This window comes from Propithecus coquereli, unplaced genomic scaffold (assembly GCF_000956105.1).
Source record: "Propithecus coquereli isolate 6110/MARCELLA unplaced genomic scaffold, Pcoq_1.0 Scaffold811, whole genome shotgun sequence".
NCBI classification, from domain to species: domain Eukaryota; kingdom Metazoa; phylum Chordata; class Mammalia; order Primates; family Indriidae; genus Propithecus; species Propithecus coquereli.
The window spans coordinates 148,966-168,425 of NW_012154297.1; the positions used below are offsets into that span (position 1 = coordinate 148,966).

A 19,460-nucleotide genomic window follows, 5' to 3' on the forward strand; every position below is an offset into this window, starting at 1 on the left:
TGAGCACACGCACATACGGCATGACATGCACGCTCATATATGCGTGTGCATATCCATGTGCATGCACACACATGCAGGCAAACACATACTCATGCACACCCATGCATGCTCTCCACGCTTGCATGCATTCATTCACGCACACATGAACACTTGTATACACACATTCCCACACACGCACGTGTTCATGTGTGAATGTGTATGCGTGCACACGCGTGCAGGGCAGCGCTGTGTTTGGTGGGCCCTGCGGAGGAGCCGTCCCACTCAGTAGCTCAAAGGCGCAGAGCTTCATTTTGAGTGTTTATGGAAACTGTTACCTCCGCCTCCCCGCTTACCTGAACCCAGCTGGGTCTGCTGTTGAACTTTTCCTCAGCTGTCGCCTCCCTGTGTCTCCCTCTGCGAGCCTACCCCCCACATCTTGGCTTCTGTTTTTAGTGCACTGTGGGTTAGAAAGCAGAGAACGCTGGTTACAAGTGGAACGTTCAGCAGCCGGGGTTTGGAGGACCTCCTCGGACCTGACTTCAGAGTTGAGGCTTTTCGTGGAGCCGCGTCATGATTTGCGCTTGGCGTGGGCCACTGCACTTCTGTTCTGCTGCGGGCGGCAAAGTGCGGGAGGCCCTCGGTGCGCTCGGCAGAGCCACGTTCACATTGATGGCCCCCAGGAAGCACTCGCTCAGCTCTTCCGCCACCAGACCCCAGCGAGCCCTGGGAGAGACAGGAAAGGGGGGCGAGAGGTCGTGGGGAGTGCCCGAGGTCATTCATCGAGGTGGCTGCAGGGCCCGGTCTAGACCTGGTGACCTGCTTCTCCCTGCCCGGGCCTCACCCTGCTTCCTTAGACAGCAGCGATACGAACCAAGCTGTGAGGTTCGGAGTGTTCTGGAAAATGGCCGGTGCATGTGCAGTGTTTTAATCTGTGAGCGACTGCAGGATATTGGTGTGGAGGCCTAAGTGTCTCTCATTTGATTCTCTTACCTAGAAGCAATGGCTGAACAGAAAAATTCTGCGTCGTACACGCTGCTGGGCGGTAGGTACAGACTGGGCGGGGCTGCTGTTTGAGCTTCAAGCACCGTTTCTGCTGCGACTCCACACTAACCTCTAACCGTCTGAACGCCACCGGCCGCGCAAAACGTGGGACCCAGGGGCTGGCCTTTTGACAAGCCGCATGTTGGTGGGAAGTGTTCGGCTCTTTGGGGAGAGACAAAGGCAGCTGCTCACCCTCCCTGGCTCTCTGGTCGGGGGACTCGGAGCCCAGCCCTGCACAATCCCCTTCCCGCTTCCCGGCCGCGTGGCAGCTTGCTGGTGTCCGGCCATTAGCAAGAGGTCGGCAAATGAGTGTCAGATGAAGTCCCGCTCAGAACGTTCATCGGGAAAACACAAGACACGTCTCTCGTTTCCTTGGCTTCTGCAGATGGGAGATGGCCAAGCTGGTGTCCGTATTTTTTTTTTATTTTTATTTTTTAAGAAAACATAAAGTCCAGCAGTTTGAAAATGACGGAATGTGCTTTTCTGCCCTTTGTGCTGATTCAGCCTTTTCTCAACCTCCGAGAGACCACCTTCACCTGGGCACTCTCAGTCCCTCGAGGGCCTTGTAGATGCTGGGGCTTTGGAGAGAAGTGTTGGTCCCAGTGTGGCTGAGTTGGGGGACGGGGAGGTGGGAGCCCCTGTGGCCCCGACGGTTGAGTTGTGACCCGGCGGAGAGAGAGCAGTAGACAGACTGTCTGATGGCGACGGTATTTCTTACAAGCCGTGCATGAGGCATCATACCTGCGTCTCGGAAATCACGATGAAGGAAGACTCTCTTCCGTCATCTCACTGCCTTGCCCGGGAAGCCACTGATGTTGCCACATCCCCACCCAGGGCTTGTCCGTCCCAGGGGACCTGGAGGGCTCTAGAACCCTGCTAGGTCTCTGCACCAGGAAATGGCTCCGACAGGAGAGGCCAGGACAGGAGACTCTGAGTCCGCTTCCCTCTGGCTGCGGGGCCATCCATCCCGCTCAAACCCAGGAGGCTGCTTGAGCAGGCTCGTTTCTGGACGTCGTAGAAAGGTCCCCTGTTCAGATTCGGGTCCTGCTGCCAACTGTCTTTGGGGCCCTGGGTGAGTGACTTAACCTGGCTAAGCCTCAGTTTCCCCACCTGAACATGGGCCTGAGTCAGGGCTAGCAGGTGGGTGTGAGGGGAAAGCCTTGCGGTGATGCACTGTGTGTGACCTGCATCCCTTCCCTCAGCCCAGGGAACAGGGACCAGGATGCAGCGTCCTCCGGCTGTGCGCGCCTTTCCCGGGAAAGACAGAGGCTGGGCCGGGGCGTTACCAAGGGGCCTTCCCCCAGGAGACTGCAGTTTCGCAGGAATCTCTTCCCTTAAAAAATGTCGGCCTGCAGTGAGTTGAGCTTCACAGAGGGCTCCAGGGTCCCCTTGGATCGTCGCCGGTACAGGACCAAGTGAAGGTTGGGCCTGAGTCACGTGTGGATTTTTGGTGCTATAGCTCTTGTGTTCTAGAAGCTGGAGTTTTCAAATTCTGTGGGAGCTGCTTGTTTGTTTTTTACCATTTAAAGCTCGACAGAGGCTGAGTTGACATTGGACGTGTACAGCACACATTTACCGCTGGGCAAGTGTCAACCTGGGCAGGCATGGTAGGGACCCCCCACCCCACCAGGGAGCCTCATGGAGTTTCCTCGAGGGAGAACCCTGGTTGCGTCTCACACCTGAGCGGCCCACGGTTGGCCACCTGCCGCACGCCAGGTGCTCAGTTCCCTTGGTCCAGCTAGGAGGCGCCTCCTGTGGACATTCAGGGTCGCCTCCTGGGGCTCGCGCAGAGCTTTGGTGTCTGCACTAAGCTCTATGTGCCCACAGGGCTTTTCTAGAAAGGCCTATCAAGGTATTAAATAAGCAGCAGGTGTCTGTGTGGAGCAGAAGATGCTGGTTTCTTCCAGGCAGATGCAAAACAGCCCCGGCAGGCGGCCGAAACCTGTCAGTTAAAGTTAGGTTAAAGTTAGCCCTGGTGCACACCTCCCCCAGGTAAACAATGGTGTATTTTCTGCAACGGACCGGAGATCGAGATCAGTCAGAACTCACCGCTGAAGAGTTTCTAGGTAAAAGTTGTTGATTTGCAAAGAGAGAAACAGATTTTTTTTTTAAGTGCAGGAAACGGCTGTGTGGGTGTCAGTGATTGGGCCTCAGGCCCCGCTGCGATAGTGGGATCCTGCAAGGGCCCCACCCTTGCCACTTCCTGCCAGCGCAGCCCTGCGGTGCGGTTCCTGCAGCGCCCGGGTGACACCAGCCTGCGAGCCTCCACCGCTAACCAGCCAGTCACCTTTAACCTCTCTCCAATTTAATGATCACTTTATTGCTGCTAACGACCTTTTCACCTCCCAGACAAAGCCGTGCATGTGACCTGCTGCTCAGGGTGCCTTCGCGCCCCCTCCCCACAGTTCTCCTCGTGTGCTTTTACTTCGGCTGCACGAGATGCAATGGAACCAGCATCCTGTTAGGTTCAAACAGCTCTCTCAAAAAAAAAGAAAAAGACAAAAATCCTTCTCCGTTAGCAAGCGAGTCCCCTCCCACCCCTGCGTGAGGCATCCCCACGAGGCCGCCATAGGTTCTCACTGACCACCCCGGGGGACCAGCACACAGGACAGGGCCACACACAGCAGAGGAAGCGCTGGGTTCCTAAATGACGCCAGCGGCTCTCCTCCTCTGAAGTGCCACGCCAGGGTCGAAACCAGGGGGGTCGGTGATCTCTCCCGTCGCTTGCCCGTTCGGGTCCCGAAACCCCTTGTTTATTGCACAAGATCCAATTTTAAGATGGCATCTCCATTTGAACCGTGCGGTTAGCACCTCAGCCTTGAACTTAACTACTTTAATTCCGTTCCCACGATGATCTCAAAGAGATAATTTCATGGGTACATATGAAGTTTTAGAATGGGACAAGTGGTTCCATCATCTCGAGGACCTGGAAAATTCTCGCACTTGCCTGCCAGCCAGGATTTGCATGTGGGGGCTGCAGGGGAGCCAGAAGCACCCAACCTGGTGGAGTCCCTCTTTTTGCCCCCTCTCACCCTGTGCTCCCCGGCACCGCTGTGGTCAAGGGAACTTGGGAGCTTCCTCTGTCCCAGAGCTGGGTGTGACCCGTTGACAGCACGGAGGGCTCCCAGCCCGGGAAGGTTCCCACACTGGGGAGGAGTGTCAACCTCTTGCATTTAAACCTCCTGGAGGCAGATTGCTGTTTGGGGCGATTTCTGTTCTGCAGAGTCCGCTGAGTTTGAAAATAGAAGCATTTGCCTACCTCGGCACACACCCACCCTGTCCCCAAAAGGGCGGGGATGGAGTGGGTGTCGTGTGACTCGGTTGTCATCTGGTGTTCAGTGGGGTGCACATGCCGGGCCTGGGGTCCTGGAGCAGAGGAGTCAGGGCTCCGCCAGCCAGGGGTCTGTGGGGCCGTGGGGTGGGGTGCAGGCCCAGGGAGGCCACCAGTGACCCCGAATCTGAGCGTGGGTGTGAACAGACTGGGGCCCGAGTGTACCTGCCACCAGGACTTCCCCAGCCCCTTGCTTGGCAGAGGCTCCTCCCGCGTCGAGGTGAGGGGCCGAGGCAGACACGTCAGAAGGGGGCTCGGGGGCTCGGGCTGCGGCCCCGGGCGCAGCCTCCCTGCTTTTCTGACAGGATGAACACGTCCCCTAGTCTTTCATCTCTCCCGCTCAAAGCACTGAGTCAGCGCCCCCTCGCCCTGCCATTGCTAACGGCAACGGTGCATGAGGCGACGGGGACCTGGCCCCAAACAGAGCGAGAGCGGGAGGAGCCCCCCACCCAGACCTGACTCTCCGAGGTGCCCTCCCCGCCGTGGGAGCCCCTGCGCATCTCACTTCCTCCCCTCCACGGGGGCTCTTTCGCATCCTTCCACCCCAGCGCTGCGCGACCCCTAAGCAGCTGGCAGACCCGCGCACGGTGTTCTCTGGAGACTTTGTTAAATGTGGGCATGGCGCCTCCCTGCCCTTTGCAGAGGTGGCGTTCTGACGACGTTGCTGCTCTCTGCAGGGAGGAACAAAGGCCGGGCTCCCCCTGCCCAGCTTGCGCGTAGATAGCATCTCCCCTCGGAGAGCCCCTTGGAGGGAGGGACAGGGCCAGCACCCACGGGCGCTCAAGCAGGTTGAATCCAAGGTGCCCATCACAGAACAAATGCAGTCTTTCCAGAAAAGCAGAACTGGGACACCTGGCCGTCAGTTGTATTTTTGTTGTGAAGACTCACTTGTGATTTGTAGATTCATTTACAAATCATGCACCCCACCCTACACACACACACACACACATGCACACACACCCTCTTTTTTGCTGCAGAGCTAACGTAACCCCAGGCAGGCTTAATGTAAATGTCATGAGTCTTTTGCGGTAACCTCTAGAAAATTGTCACTTCTCACTTCAAATGATATTTGTCTTTTGGGGACCCAAAAAGTGTGGCTACTTTTCTCCCCTTTTTCTCCTTTTTCTTGTAATGGTGGAATGAGACCACGGCCCCCAGGCTGGTCAGCCCAGTGGGATTTCCACAGCCCTGACCACCCCACACACCTCCCAGAGGCTGAAAACACGACCAGCCATAGGTGGATCACAGTAAATATTTGTTCAGCTTTTCTCAACAATTCAGAACCAAACCTCATCCTGTTCTCTTCAATGCATTAAGCAGATTTTCTTAAAATTTGGTAAATATTTTTAGTGGAAAATCTCAACGCTGCGATCCGCGGGGACCTCAGATTTTTATCTCCCGGGGCTGTGCTGCTTGGCACAGCTTTGATCTGCTGCAGTGAGCGCGCGGGGTGGTGTCTGCAGGGCTCCCGGCTTGCAGGCGCCCTGCGTGGTCCTGCACAGCTCGTTTTTAAACATTCGCTCTCCTCGCCCACCTCCGATGGGAGCCGGAGGAAGACGTTGAAACTCTCTGGGGAAAAGCCGTCTTTTCAGTACAAGGCCCCGAGTGATTGTGAATTTTAAAAATTGTACTCTGGGCACCCTGGCTTCTCCTCTCTCCCCCCCGCTAAGCTGTTTTTGCCAGCGGAGTGGGGAGGGAGGCACAAGGGCACAAGTCAGTGGCGTTGGGGAAGCTTTGCCCAAGTGGTGCCCCCTCCCGGGCAGCAGCTCTCTGTGTGCTGTGACTCTCAGAAGCCAGCTGTGTGGCCATTCCGTGTTGTGCGGGATGAGTGACAGCTGTGTGGCTATTCTATGTTGTGCGGGATGAGTGACAGCTGTGTGGCCATTCTGTGTTCGGGATGAGTGACAGCTGTGTGGCCATTCCGTGTTGTGCGGGATGAGTGACAGCTGTGTGGCCATTCCGTGTTGTGCGGGATGAGTGACAGCTGTGTGGCCATTCCGTGTTGTGCGGGATGAGTGACAGCTGTGTGGCCATTCCGTGCTGGGACAAACGGCAGTTGTGTGAGCATCTGTGTTGCATGGACAATGGCTGAGGTGAGCAGCTGCCCTGACCACAAACCTTTTGTTTTTTTGTTTTGTTTGTTTATTTTGTGTTTGTCGCTCATCTCCAGTCCTGCATTTTCCAAGCACAGCACTAAGCTGTACATACAGAACCCTGCAAGGGTCTGATTGGATCCCGCACACACACACACACTCATTGTGTTTCTGATGTCTTTGTTAATTAGATTAAGACCCTACATCACCTGAAACGTCTTTCTTCCTAAGTAATGAACTTAAACCAAGAAAATTTCCTTTGTTCCAGGTTTTCCAAGGTGTTCACCATTTTTAGGGGTTTTGGGGTGTGTATTTGTATTCCATTGTTTTGTCCCCACCCCAGCTCTCGGGGACCCTTCAGGCAGAGGTTTTCCTACAAAGCGAGATGGAAAAGGCAGAACCTAGACCTTCGCTGGCCAATGTGTGTCCAGAGCCCGGCCCGGGTCCCGGGTGCCAGGTGCACTTGTGGCCCTGAAAAGCTTGAGAAATAGGAGAATTAAAGAAATTTCTACTAGGGTGGAGCCGGCCACCGAGTTTTTTTTTAACAGCACACACTGTGGTAAACCATTCGGTTCATATTGTTTTTGCCAAAGTCAGTCCTGTGTGTGGTTTCGGTACACCGCTTGGGTAACTGTTGAAACTGCTGTGGTTTGAAAATAAGTTCTATTTTGCCTTTTCTTCAATCTTACATTCCTCGTGCCCCTGTTAATGAAGACTCGCCGTGGGTGTCGCGTGAACACCCGGGGGGTCTTTAACTTCATCCATGTTTATTCTCTGCCTTCTGCTGTGCCGCGGGGCCAGGCGGCTCCCGCCACCAAGACCCGGGAACGATGGTACCAACCGTGTGCGGCCATCGTGCTGGCTAGTTTTTAATACCAATTTTTTTTGTTGTTTTTTTAACAAATGATTTCCGACCCCTTCTCCCACGCACACCTCCCTAAAGATCCCGGAGCTGGGACAGAGCACTAAAAGCCCCGGCTCCAGCTGCATTGTCGTGCATTTGTTTCAGGGCTCAGAGGCGTCTTAAAGTCACTTTGTCACGTTTGAGATAAGCTATACTTCAGAAAAATCGGAAAAACGATTAAGGAGTTAGCAGAAGTGGTTACATAAAAGCAGGAACTAGACCCAGTATGTTTTAAAAGTACAGTTGCTAAAAATAAATCGATGCGCAAAAGTGGGAAGTTTGGGCCAAGGGCAGCACCCCCCGCAGGGGGGGCTCCGGCCTCTTTGCACAGAGTCTCTGATCAGCAGCCGGGTCTGAAGCTGGACAGGGGGCTCAGCGACCTTGAACGTGTCGGGTCCGATACCGCCTCTGGGTCAAAGTGCAAACACAGACACCCAAGAAAAACCGTTTTTCCCCCCTCTCTGAAAACAAGAGGTGAGCAGTTGATGTGCCCTGGTTTCATATTACCATTGTCATGATTTCTAAATAACAATGGTTTCAGCAACAGAGCTAAACCGGGCCAGGCAGTTCTTGGTGTGAACGGAGCTTTCATCTCGTCAGTAATCTCTTCACTCGTCAGAAACCTCAGCTCGAAATTGTAGCGGGCTGGATTCTTCAACCGCCCCTCCCCAAAAACAGTTTTTTTTTTAATCCCCCAAACCAAGGGAGGAAGATCTTCTTCTCTGAAAAGAAGAAAAACAGCTCAGAAATGACAAATTTATTTGAACCTCTGCACCACGGTGGTCACTGTTGGGGGGCCTGGCTGGGGTCAGCCTCCTCTTACCCCCCTGCCCAGACAGTCGCAGGTCTGCCCCAGGTGGTCAGACCCCGCAGGAGGTCCCGGGGCTGCACCACGCCCTGGGACTTTCAGCCTGTCCCCTGCAAATGCTCCCTGTTTCCTCTGCTAGAATTTTGTCATTAGATCCACATGATCTAAGTATTTGAGAGACAATTGGCCCAAGCACCAGCAGTCAGTATTGTTCTTTCCTGCAGACAAGGGAGGCCTGGTGCTTTCATTCCCTCCTGGTTCCCCAGAGGTGTCACCCAAAGGACCCTGGGTCCCTCGGGACCCGTGGAGTCTGTGTGGGCAGCACCTGGCTCACGAGGACCCGCTGAAGCCTGTTGCACACGGAGCCCCAGGCTGGCCGGCACCAGGGACACAGGGCAGTATTGCCTGGCACCTGCGCTGTGCTTAGCCCTGCCCTTACGGAGCTGGCCCTTCCGCGTGCCAGAGGACAGAGCCGCTTGGGTCCCTGGCGGAGAGGGGGGCTTCCAGGTGAAGGGAGAGGCCGTGCAGAGGCAGGCAGCGGCGCGAGAGACCAGCTGCGGCCAGTCCCTTCCTCACGCAAACCCAGGGGAGTACAGGACGTGCCGTCTGCCAGGGCGCCCCTGCCCATGGCCGTGGTGTCTCCATGCACACACCTGCTTCTGGTCAACCATGCCCTCTCCTGGCCCCTGCATGATCCCGCTGGGCAGCCAGGCAGCTTTAACAGCTGACAGCGATTCCCGAAACTCCAAGTTCAAGGTGTGGGCAGGGGTGGTTCTCCTGAGCCCTCCCTCCTTGTGTGGTCGTCTGTGTGTGTGTGTGTGTGTGTGTGTGTGTGTGTGTGTGTGTCTCCGTCTTGAGCTCCTCCTCCTGTGAGGACAGCAGTCACTGGGCCGGGCCCACCCCGACAACCTCCTTTTCATGTAATCGCTTCTTGGCAGAGTCTGTCCCCAAATGCAGTCGTGTCCTGAGTTATGGGGTGTTAGAACTTGAACATGTGACTTTGGGGGGTGGTGGCATAGTTCAGCCCTTTTCTCGAATTAGGAAATTGAGGCTGAGAGTGGCCTTGCAAGGCCGAGGGGGTGGCAGCTGTGCCCCTCACCGTCCTCAGGGGGCACATCTGCCCCACCCCACGCAGGGCAGAGCCAAGCACAGGTGTGACGGGGGTGGGGTCGTTAGGGGGTTCCTCAAGGGGCTTCCACCAGACAGTGCTGCCTGCGATGACGTTTGAGTTAGGAGTGCCTTCTGGGCAGAGCCAGGAAAGAAGCCCCGGGTTTGGGGGTTACTGGGGAGGGCTGTCGGGAGAGAGGCTGGTGCCGGTCGTTGGGGTCTTCCCGATTCACAGGGATGTGTCGGCCCGAGGTGGGGCAGGGGTACGACCGAGTGTGCGTTTTAGAAAGCTTCATTCAGCGGAGGGATCTGAGCGTCAGGCCCTGCTCTAGGCGGGGGGACACAAGGGTGGACACCAGCTCCCCCAGCCTCCTAGAGCTGCCCGAAAGAGAGAGAAAATGGGCAGTTAAGTGACCTGGCAACAGGGCTGTGTGGCACGGGCTGCAGAGACAGCAGACTGGGAGGCGTCTTCGCAGACGTGGTGTGTGGGGGTGGGGGTGGCCCGATGGCTGCTTCCAGGTGATACTAGAAGGACCAGAGCCAGGTGGAGGCGAGGGGGCTGGGTCATCCCAGAGCCGTGGGGAGGCCTGGGGAGGGAAGGAAGAGCCACTCTGCCGGTGGGTTTGGCCCAGGGGAGGGAGCCGAGGTGGGAGAGCTGGAGGTGGCGCACCCAGGACAGCACGGGGTCCACAGAGCCCTCCCGCAGAGCTGCCTGTCCCCCTCTGAAGGAGCAGGGGGTGCGCCTGGCGCAGGGGTTGCCTGGGTGGGGCAGTTCTTCAAGGCCAGCTGGACGGACCAGGGGGCCGTGGCCAGGCCAGACCACCCTGCTCTCTGCAGGCCCAGAGAGTTCGGGGGTGCAGGGAGGAGGAGGAGGAGGGAAGACAGCACAGAGCGAAGGCGGGAGGGGCAATTGGGGACAAGAGAGAACGGACAGGACATAGAAGGCTCTGGGCTGTGGGGACCACCCTGACAAGTCAGGTGCCGTCAGAGCGTCAGCGAGGCCCAAATTCCTGCCTGAGAGACAAAGTTCTGTTTCCAGGCCGGGCGCGGTGGCTCACACCTGTAATCCTGGCACTCTGGGAGGCTGAGGCGAGAGGATGGCTTGAGCCCAGGAGTTGGAAGTTGCAGTGAGCTGTGATTGTGCCACTGCACTCTACCCAGGTGACAGAGTAAGACTCTGTCTCAAAAAAAAAGAATTCCACTTCCAGAAGGGGGGCTGCAGGCCTGGTTCCCACCCGCCACGCAAGCGCCCGGTGCCTGCTGTGCCTGCGGGTGCAGGTCACCTCGTGTGACCCACTCCTCTTCATTGCCACTTTGCAGATAAGGACACTGAAGCCAGCTGGGAGGGAGGCGCTTGCCTTTGCCAAGGCCCCAGAGCTAACGGTGGCAGATGCAGGCTGTGACCCTGGAGCCCTTAGGGGCACCTTGGGGCCCTCAGAAATGTGGCCCTGGGTGGGTGACCTGCTGGGGAAGCAGAGAATGGCTGTGGGTCTGGGGATGGAGAGGGACGGAGGCCAGTGAGGAAGTCGCGTGTCCCCGGGCTGGGGTGCTGCAGGGGGCAGGTGCAGCCAGGAGCCAGGGTGCCCTCTCGATGCGCAGCCAGAGGGCCAGCGTCGGCCGTGGAGTGGCAGGCGGCACTTGGTTTCGTGTGTAACATCAGCTTTGGAACTCGAGGAGTCACCATGGGCAGCTCCACTAACAAGTTGGAGTCGCAGCCTCGGGTGCTGCTGAGACCAGATGGAATGTCTGGTCCCCCAGGCGCTCCGACCACCCTGGGCACCCGCCGGGTAGACAGAGCGGCACCCGTCAGGAGCGTCCGGTCAGCCTGGCGGGCCTGCAAACCACGGATCCGAGAGGCCTTCGGGTTCCTGGGGGAATGTTCCGGCATGTTGTCAGGATGCATTGGGAGAAGCCACCTGCCCTCAGGCCACACACCCCATGGTGTCACGGCCTCATTTCCCTCCCGCTCTAAACACCTGCCTCCCACCCCCTGTCGAGATGCGCCTTGCTGGGACCCAGGCATCCCGGAGTCACCTGCCCAGCAAAAGCCCAGAAAGGCTCAAACAAGCCCTGCCCCTCGGAGCTACCAGCACCGCGGGCGGCAGAACGCGATTGGTGAGCCGCCCACAGACCCCATCGCTAACACGCCTGGTGACTCCGCCGCACGGTGGAACTCACCCCTCTTCTCGTTGCAAGTGACCCCCGCCCTTTTGACTTTGAGAAGCTTGCAGTGTGTTTTTCTGCTCAGCCATGGTTTTGTGCTAACGCAGTGTGGTGGTGAATGTGTTGCCACGCTCACGCGAGTCCCTCAGCAACGCGCCTGCAGGTGAGCTTTTTAGGGACAATCCTCACGGTTTAGCTGGGGTGTATGTGCGCGCGCGCGCGCGTGTGTGTGTGTGTGTGTGTGTGTGTGTGTCATCCGAAGCGTTTCTATTGTGTCGTCCACAGCCTGTTAAGCCCCCGAGTAGAGCCAGGTGACACTGGGATTTCCCAGGGCCCGTCCCCTTAGCTGGGTGGCAGGCTGTCCCCAGAGAGGCAGAGGGTGTCAGCCAGGTCAGTTCCTCTGCTCTGTCCGTGCTGAGTCACTTATGTTTCTTTCTTTCTCCTTTTTTTTTTTCGTTTTTTGTTTTTGTTTTTGTTTTCTCCTAAACTTTCCAGGTAAAAGCACACCTGTAAGCCAGCTCGGCGCTGCAGACTTTCCCGAACCCCCCGATCCATTCCAGCCACTCGGGGCTGACAGCGGCGACCCGTTCCAAAATAAAAAGGGGTTTGGGGACCCGTTTAGTGGAAAAGATCCATTTGTCCCCTCCTCTTCAGCTAAACCTTCCAAGGCCTCTTCCTCGGGCTTTGCCGACTTCACCTCCGTAAGTTGAGTCCTCCGCCCCGCAGCTCCCCCACCCGCGCTCGCAGCTCTTCCGGGCGACTGATTTATTTATTTACTTATTTATTTTTGCGTCTTTCAATTGGCAAAGCTCCCAGCTTTTTCGTCTCTCGGTACCTCACGCCGTCTGGCCCTTGTGTTGTTTATTCGGTAATGCCGCCTCTGTAAGAAAAAGTTTCTCAATAAAAAAAGAGAGCTGCGGTTTGTATAGTCTATGACGAGGGGCACGTTTTCTTCCAGCAGGGTGGCGGAACATGCCCCCCTCTGTGCCTCACGCTGGACTCTTTGTATCAGTTCTGTCCCACGAAGGCCGTTGTGTTCACTGGTTGTTTGGAAGCCAAGAAGGCAAATGCTTCCCAAATTTGAAAACAAGATTGCGCAAGTCATGTCGGGGTCCCGCTGTCCCCAGAAAGGTCTTTGTGCACAAATTCTGATGGTTCTGCCTAGATGTGTTTTGTGTGCAGCAAGTACCAGTTGAAGGCCCCGGGCAGAACAGCAAATGAAGAGCAATTTGGGTTCTTTTGGGTTTTTTCTTAAACTTTTATTTCAGTTACCAGCTACAATGAAAAAAGGAATACAATCTAGAACAACCCACTCGGAAGCCCTTTCCTTTTGCCAAAACCAAAAAAAAGGGCTCCAAAAAGCCACTTAGAAAAGTTAAGTGCCTTTTCAGAAGCTGATCCTGGGATTTTGAAAGCCTGGCTTTGTTTCCTCCGTGCGGAAAAATATTCCAGATTGTCCAATGCCGTCGCCTGAGAGAGTCCTTCAGTCCCCTCCCCGGCGCACAGAACTCTTGTTCTCTGAGAGCTGGAGATGTCGTCCCAGAACCGGTTTCACCCTGTGTTGTGCACCCACTTTTAAAACTAGGTTTTCCTCGCGCAAATTTTTTAAGCATTTTGTTTTATCATTCGGTGTGAGATGTATTATTTATAGATGGCTATCTGTTTTAAAACAAGCCCAGCCGTATCAACGAATGAAAAACACCCGGTTTGTTTCCGAGCCATCTTGGTGACGTCCACCGTGCACGGCTGTCCTGTAGCTTATTTAAAATTGCCCAAGACCCTGACACGTTCCTGGCTCTTGGCGACCTGTAAATATTTTACGACTGCAGTTAGTTTGATTTTGTTGACAGTCGGTGCCCACCGTGGATATGTACAAAATGGTGACATTGTTAATCAAAGCCAGAAACAAAACCCGCTTTATCTAGAGTTGCTTGAATAGCACTCCGTTTATTTTCTGGTGGAAAAATATTAAATGCTGATGAAAAAAAAAGGGGGGCCGTTCACACATGACTCAGGTACTCTGTCTCGGGCAGGGAAAAGTTGGGCAAGCGAAGTTGAACGGCAGGCGGGCTTGTGTGAAGAAATGAGTGTTCTCTTTCTGAAATGAACAGTTCTATTTCCTGTGACCCCCACCCCCACCCCCAAAGGGCTCGTTTTTCGAAAACATTATTTTTAAAAAAACACCCAAGGCCTAAAGCTGTCGTTTGGCTTCCCATTTCTGGTTGTTCCAGAACAGTCGTTAGCCTTGATTTGAAAACACCCCTGGGTCATTCATCACCCTCATCTCCAGGCGAAAATCAAATTGTGCCCCGTCTAGTTCACATCTCTGCTGGTCTTCTGTTTAAAATCACCTTTTCCACTGCAAATGGCCCAGTTTTTCCGGAGGAGGTGATCAGATAGTGCAGTTTGGCCCCTTCTGGTGGGATGGGTTGAGCGAGGATGGGACCCGTCATACCATAGTCTGACAGTGCCCGTACCCATCCCTTCTGCGGGGACTCAGGACAGCTTTCCGTGTCCTTGGCATTCGGGGGCTCCACCAGTGCTGTCTGGGTTCGCCGGAGCTTGAGAATTTGTGCCAGCCCAGAAGAGGTCCCAGCTGCTTCCTCCTGGTTGAGTATTTCCACCTCCCCGCGTCCATGCGGAGAGGTCTCGAACCGCCCAGCAGATTGGCAGCGAAAACCTTTCAGGTCAGATGTTCCAAGAGTGCCGTCCAGGACGTGTTGTCACCCGTGCAGAAGCAACTCAGTCCATGTTGGCTGTCGGGGGAACCGATGTCACCCGCACGCTGCTCTCGATAACCCCCGCTGTGCCGCTCTGGAGCTTTCTAATTTGCAAGTCCCAAATTCCCATCAATGGGTTATTTGTGCTTGTAGCAGTTCATGGGAAACCTCTTCCTTCTCCAGTATTTCTTTTAAAACAAGACTTTCTGTCTCAGGCGAATGTGTTTATTAGGAAGTAGCATTTATAGGTTAGCAGAATGGTTCTTTTTCTTCCTAGTTTTTGCTACGTCTGCATTAAGAGTAGCACAAATACCAGATTGGCTGAGCTGTGCTTCGTGTTGTGACAAGTTGGATGCAGTTTCCGCATCAGAGTAAGCGCGTGAACGGGAGTGTCCTGCACACAGCCGGGTGCGTTCAGACGCCTCAGGGCGCAGGTGTCCGGCCCCAGCAAGGAGAGGCGCTTGCTGGGAGGCACCGGGCACCTCCCGCGGCCGTCCACGATGCCCTGTGTGCCAAGGCGCCAGAACTGTGATTTCCCAAGAGGCTGCAGAAATAAGACCGCGTAAGAGCGGGGGCCGTGTCTCGGAAGGGCAGCGTTCTTGTACCCACCGTGTCTCCGTTCGGTGACCACGCCAGACGGAGGCAGAGGTCGGAGCTGCTGCGGATCCCAGCGCCATTCACGCAGCCGCTGCACCCACAGGCATTCCACATCCTGGCCCATCTCAGAGTGGCCCCATCCAGGGCTACCAAGTGGTTTTTTCTCCTCGTTCGAGACACGCAGGGAGCTGCAGAGACTCTCCTGTCTGGAGACCTCGCCTGGATGTCACCGACCAACGCGCCCCGCAAGTGTGCGCAAACCTCACGATGCGAGTCTCGGTGTCGGGTTCATGAGCCGGCCCTGAACCAGCCGACGCCGAAGGCGCCTGGAACTTTCTTGTCGGCACGTTTAATTTGGAGACGCAGACCCCTCCAGCGGGAGGCTCTCCTGTGGCGTTCCGGGACGCTGGGGCCGAGCAGGGCCAGGGAAGGCCAGGCGGCCGTGGTCTGGACCCACCGGGCCTGTTACCTGGCTGGTTCTGGGCTTTGGTTCGGATCAGGGCAGCTGCTCCTGTCAGCTCCTCCCCGCACCGTCCGCGGGGCCGGCGGTGGAGGGCGAGGTCCCTGGCAGCGGCACCGTGGAACAGTTTCCACCAGCGTTTGTTGTTTTTTCCTTGTTTTTCTCCTGATGAGGTGTTGGAAAATTCTCCCAAGCATAGCGGGAGGGGACGCTTATCTGTGGCCTGTGGTGGGAACACAGAGGCTGGGAGGAGGGACCCGGCTTCAGGGATTCCGACCCAGAGATCCGTCACGCCCCCAGGCCGCGTCCTCTGGGCAGTGCCTCCGAGGAATCAGGCCTCCGCCATTCCTCTGCGGGACGTTTTCATTCATACCGGCCCCCCACACACCTGTCCCCATCTGAGTCCCCAGGCCAGGTGGAGGGAGGCCTCCTGGGCTGTGCACCCTCCATGTTGCCACATCTACCTCCAAACCAGGCTCCTCCCACCCATCCCTCCGCCACACCAGCCGTCGGGCCAGGAAACCTTCAAATACTGCCCGTCTGAAGTCACCCTGCTCGCTCGCTCGTCCCTGGAGGCTCGCTCGCTCGTCCCTGGAGCCTCCCTGGGGAGATCGCCACTCCCTTCTGGGGCCCACGGGCCCCTCCTCCCAGCCCTGCGACCCCAAGGTGGGGCACTGGGCCTCACACCTGGGACCGCACAAGGGGCAGTGCCCACCCGGCCCCCAGGGCCCGAGGCCGTCCCCTCCGTCAGTCACAGCCAATAGCCACGGCCCCCCTCGGGCCCAGGGAGGTCTGGAGTGTGGGGCCTCCCCCCGTTCCCTGGCACAGTGTCCCCAGCTGGTCAGAGGGGTGTGATGACAGTGGGCCCCGTGCCTTGGTTGTCGTGCGGGCTCAGCGCTGTGTGTGAAGTGGCCGTGAGTGTTCCCACGCGCGCCTGGGGGAGTCTGCAGGCCCCCCAGGACGGCCTGGCCCGGTGTTATCCCAGCATGCGGCGGAGCCGGCCGGAGACAGTGCTTCAGAGCGGGATGTTGATTAAGGGAAACCCTTTAAGTCCCAGGCAGGCAACAGCTTTCCCTGGGGCCAACGGCGCTGGAGGCGTCTCACGCGGGGACATCGGGGAAGCGAGGACCCACGCTAGGGGAGCGGCTTGTGGGATGTGGCTTTGCTTTTCATAGCTGAGATACTTTCAATGGTTTGAGATTTCCTGCCTCTGGATCAAGGTGGTTTTGTCCTGCCTTTTTTTTTTTTTTAAATGGTTTTAGAAAAACTGAATGTTTCAGAAAAATACCCCAATAAAAAGTCCTTATGGCAAGTAAGTGCCAGGGCTTTGGTCAACGTTCAAGTACACAGCGACCCTCAGCGTGTCGCAGAGCACGGCTGGAGGTGGGGATGCTGCGTTTCCAGACGCACGGTCATCCCTGCACCCTGGGGCTTCAGGGCCCCTCCTCGCATCTGACGCTCAGATGTGTGCCCCGAACGGGCGCGGCCGAGCCGCCCTCTCTCTGCACCTCTTGGCCACCAGCCTCTTGGAACCAGCCTGTCCTGGTTCTGTGCAGGGCACAGGGCAGCTGCTTCCTCGGAGGCCCAGAGGGTGCGGTTAAGGCCACAGTCGGCCATGTGTCCCCCCTTCCACGCCACCTTCCAGATGGGCCGTCGGGGCCCCGCTTTGCAAGTCCCCGAGAGCGGGCGGGTCACAGCCCCGGGGCCGTGTAACCCACCTGTCGCTTTTCCTTCGCAGTTTGGCAATGAGGAGCAGCAGCTGGCGTGGGCCAAGCGGGAGAGCGAGAAGGCGGAGCAGGAGCGGCTGGCGCGGCTGCGGCGGCAGGAGCAGGAGGACCTGGAGCTGGCCATCGCGCTCAGCAAGGCCGACATGCCCGCCGCCTAGGCGGGCCGGGGGCGAGGGCGGGCCGGGCGCAGGCAGCGCGAGAGGTGGCGACGCGGATGTCTATATACACACACGTACACACCCCCCCAGAGCCGTCCCCGTTCCACGCTGCGACGCGCCTCAGCCACCACGCGCCAAGGACTGGGCACCCCGCAGGGCTCCTTCCCGCGTGTAGACGCAGCTGCGGACAGAGGCTGGGAAAGGTCTCATCTCCTGGGGAGTGTCCTGCGCAGGCCACCTCGGCCCATCCCTCCACTGTGCCGTCCCCTGAGGGCTGATCGAGTCCGGCTCTTCCTCCCAGAGCGCGCGGGGCGGCCGCCGAGCCGAGGAGTGCCAAGGGCCTTCCCGCCCCGGCCCCTCACAGCCGCAGACACCCCCGCCCCCGCCCCTCCCCGCACCCAGCGAGACACACTCCCCCGGCGATGTATGCGTTCGTTGTATAAAAATGAAGTTTGAATGATTAATATAAAATATTTTAATACAAAACACGAGAATCTTCTTCCGTGTGTGTAAACGTTGTTTTCCTCGCATCAGTGTCACGGGAGCAGATCGGCCTCTGAAAAACAGGTCGAGCATTCCTGTGTCAGTGCAGAGTTTTTGGGGACACTCTAGGGCCACAGAGAAAGCCAGTTTTGGAAATTGTCCAGTTTTCCAAAATGCATCCCTGCTCCCCCGCACCCCGCACACAGACGGTCTTGGAAAGCGTTGGTCGTGGCCTCACGGCAGCCCAAGCTCGCTGACACATGGCTGCAGTTTGCTTCCCGCACGTGGTTGCCAAGGCCCTGAGTGCCCCAGGGGCAGGTCTGCACGCCACCAACCCATACCGCGAACCGGGAGCCAGAGAGCCTTCAATCAGGACACAGCTGATTCCCTTGGAACATTCTGGAAGCTCGGACATAATAGTTGGGAGGATCCCAAGAGTTATATTGCAGGTTCCCTTCCACCCCCCACCCCACTGTCCCCAAGCAGGTGAGACGTGCCAGGTTGGTCTCTTTCAGATTAAGACGGTTCAAAACCTGTGAAGTATTTCTAACCCCGGGTCAACCCCACACACCCGCCGGCAACAGAGCAGCCTGACCACCGCCGGATGTCCTTGTTCTGTGTTTCTGTGACCCACAGACTGGATCATTTATAAAGAAAAACTCATTTCACACAATTCTGGAGGTTAGGAAGCTCAACGTCAAGGCGCCGACATCTGGTGAGGGCCTTCGTGCCGCGTCACCCCGTGGCGGGAGGTGGGAGGGGATGAGGGCACGTGAGAGGTCCGAGCTCACTCTCGCAGCCACCCACGCACAGTAAGGACGGGATTCCGTCCGTGCGGCAAAGACCTGTGTGGCCCGATCACCTCCTAATATCATCCCAGTGGCGGTAACTGTCAGCACAGGCTTTGGAGGGAACATTCAAACCACAGCGCCAGGGAAACAGCAGAGAACCCGGCAGATTCACAAGGGCGGAGGTGCAATCGCCCAGAATGTTCCACCTCAAAATCAGCCCTTACTGGGAATCGAAGAGCAGGTGCAGACCCCATCCCTCCTCCTCGTACAGTGTGAGTGTGGGAGGAATTCTGCTCTTCCTCGAGAAGTCACCTCTCAGTGTTCGTTCTGTCTCTCTGGGAATGTCTTTGCCGGCTCCCTTCCCGTGGAGCAACCTGCAATGCCAGCACTCTGGGAGGCTGAGGTGGGAGGATCACTTGAGGCCAGGAGTTCGAGACCAGCCTAGCCTGGGCAACATAGTGAGATCCTGTCTCTACAAAAAATTAAAAAATTAACTGGGCGTGGTGGTGCACACCTGTAGTCCCAGCTACTCGAGAGACTGTGGCAGGAGGATCGCTTGAGCCCAGGAGTCTGAGGTTGCTGTGAGCTAGGCTGACGCCACTACACTCTAACCTGGGCAACAGCAAGACGGTCTCAAAAAAAAAAAAGAAAAAAAAAACCATAGGGAAGAGGAAATACAGTTCCTATTCCTTAAGTGGAAGTGGATCATCACAAAGGTCTTCATCCTCATCCTCCTCATGTTGAATAGGCGGAGGAGGAGGAGGAGGAGGGGAGAGGAGGGGGAGGGGGGAAGGAGGAGGATGCTCCAGGGCCCAGCCCACAGGAGGTGCTGAGCAAACACTTGTTAAGTGAATGAATGCGTGGAATGTGGCTCTACTCCACCACCAGGCCCCTGGAGACCCAGAAACAGGAGCAGATTTGCGGAGAAGAAAGCCCTGACTTTGAGGAGGGTTTCTGCTTGAGGCACTGGCTGGGAACCCGATCCTTTTCTCCTCCAATCTCTCCGTGGCCTCCCACACGCCAGGGTTCTTGTGCAGCTGGTCCTCCCCGCTGGGTTAGGAGAGGCCAGAGGGGCCTGGTGGGGGCGGAGGGCTGAGG

At 56.9% G+C, this 19,460-nt stretch overlaps 1 protein-coding gene across 1 annotated transcript in view; it reads left to right on the top strand.

The window, feature by feature from the left end:
- EPS15L1 (epidermal growth factor receptor pathway substrate 15-like 1) overlaps nt 1–17,377 on the top strand; it is a 91,928-nt gene extending 74,551 nt beyond the window's left edge. Inside the window, exons 23-24 of the mRNA XM_012663594.1 lie at nt 11,922–12,127; nt 16,942–17,377. Coding sequence (XP_012519048.1) covers nt 11,922–12,127; nt 16,942–17,088 — 353 coding nt within the window. The 3' untranslated portion in view covers nt 17,089–17,377. The remainder of the gene's footprint in view (nt 1–11,921; nt 12,128–16,941) is intronic.
- Nucleotides 17,378–19,460: the final 2,083 nt, after the last annotated feature.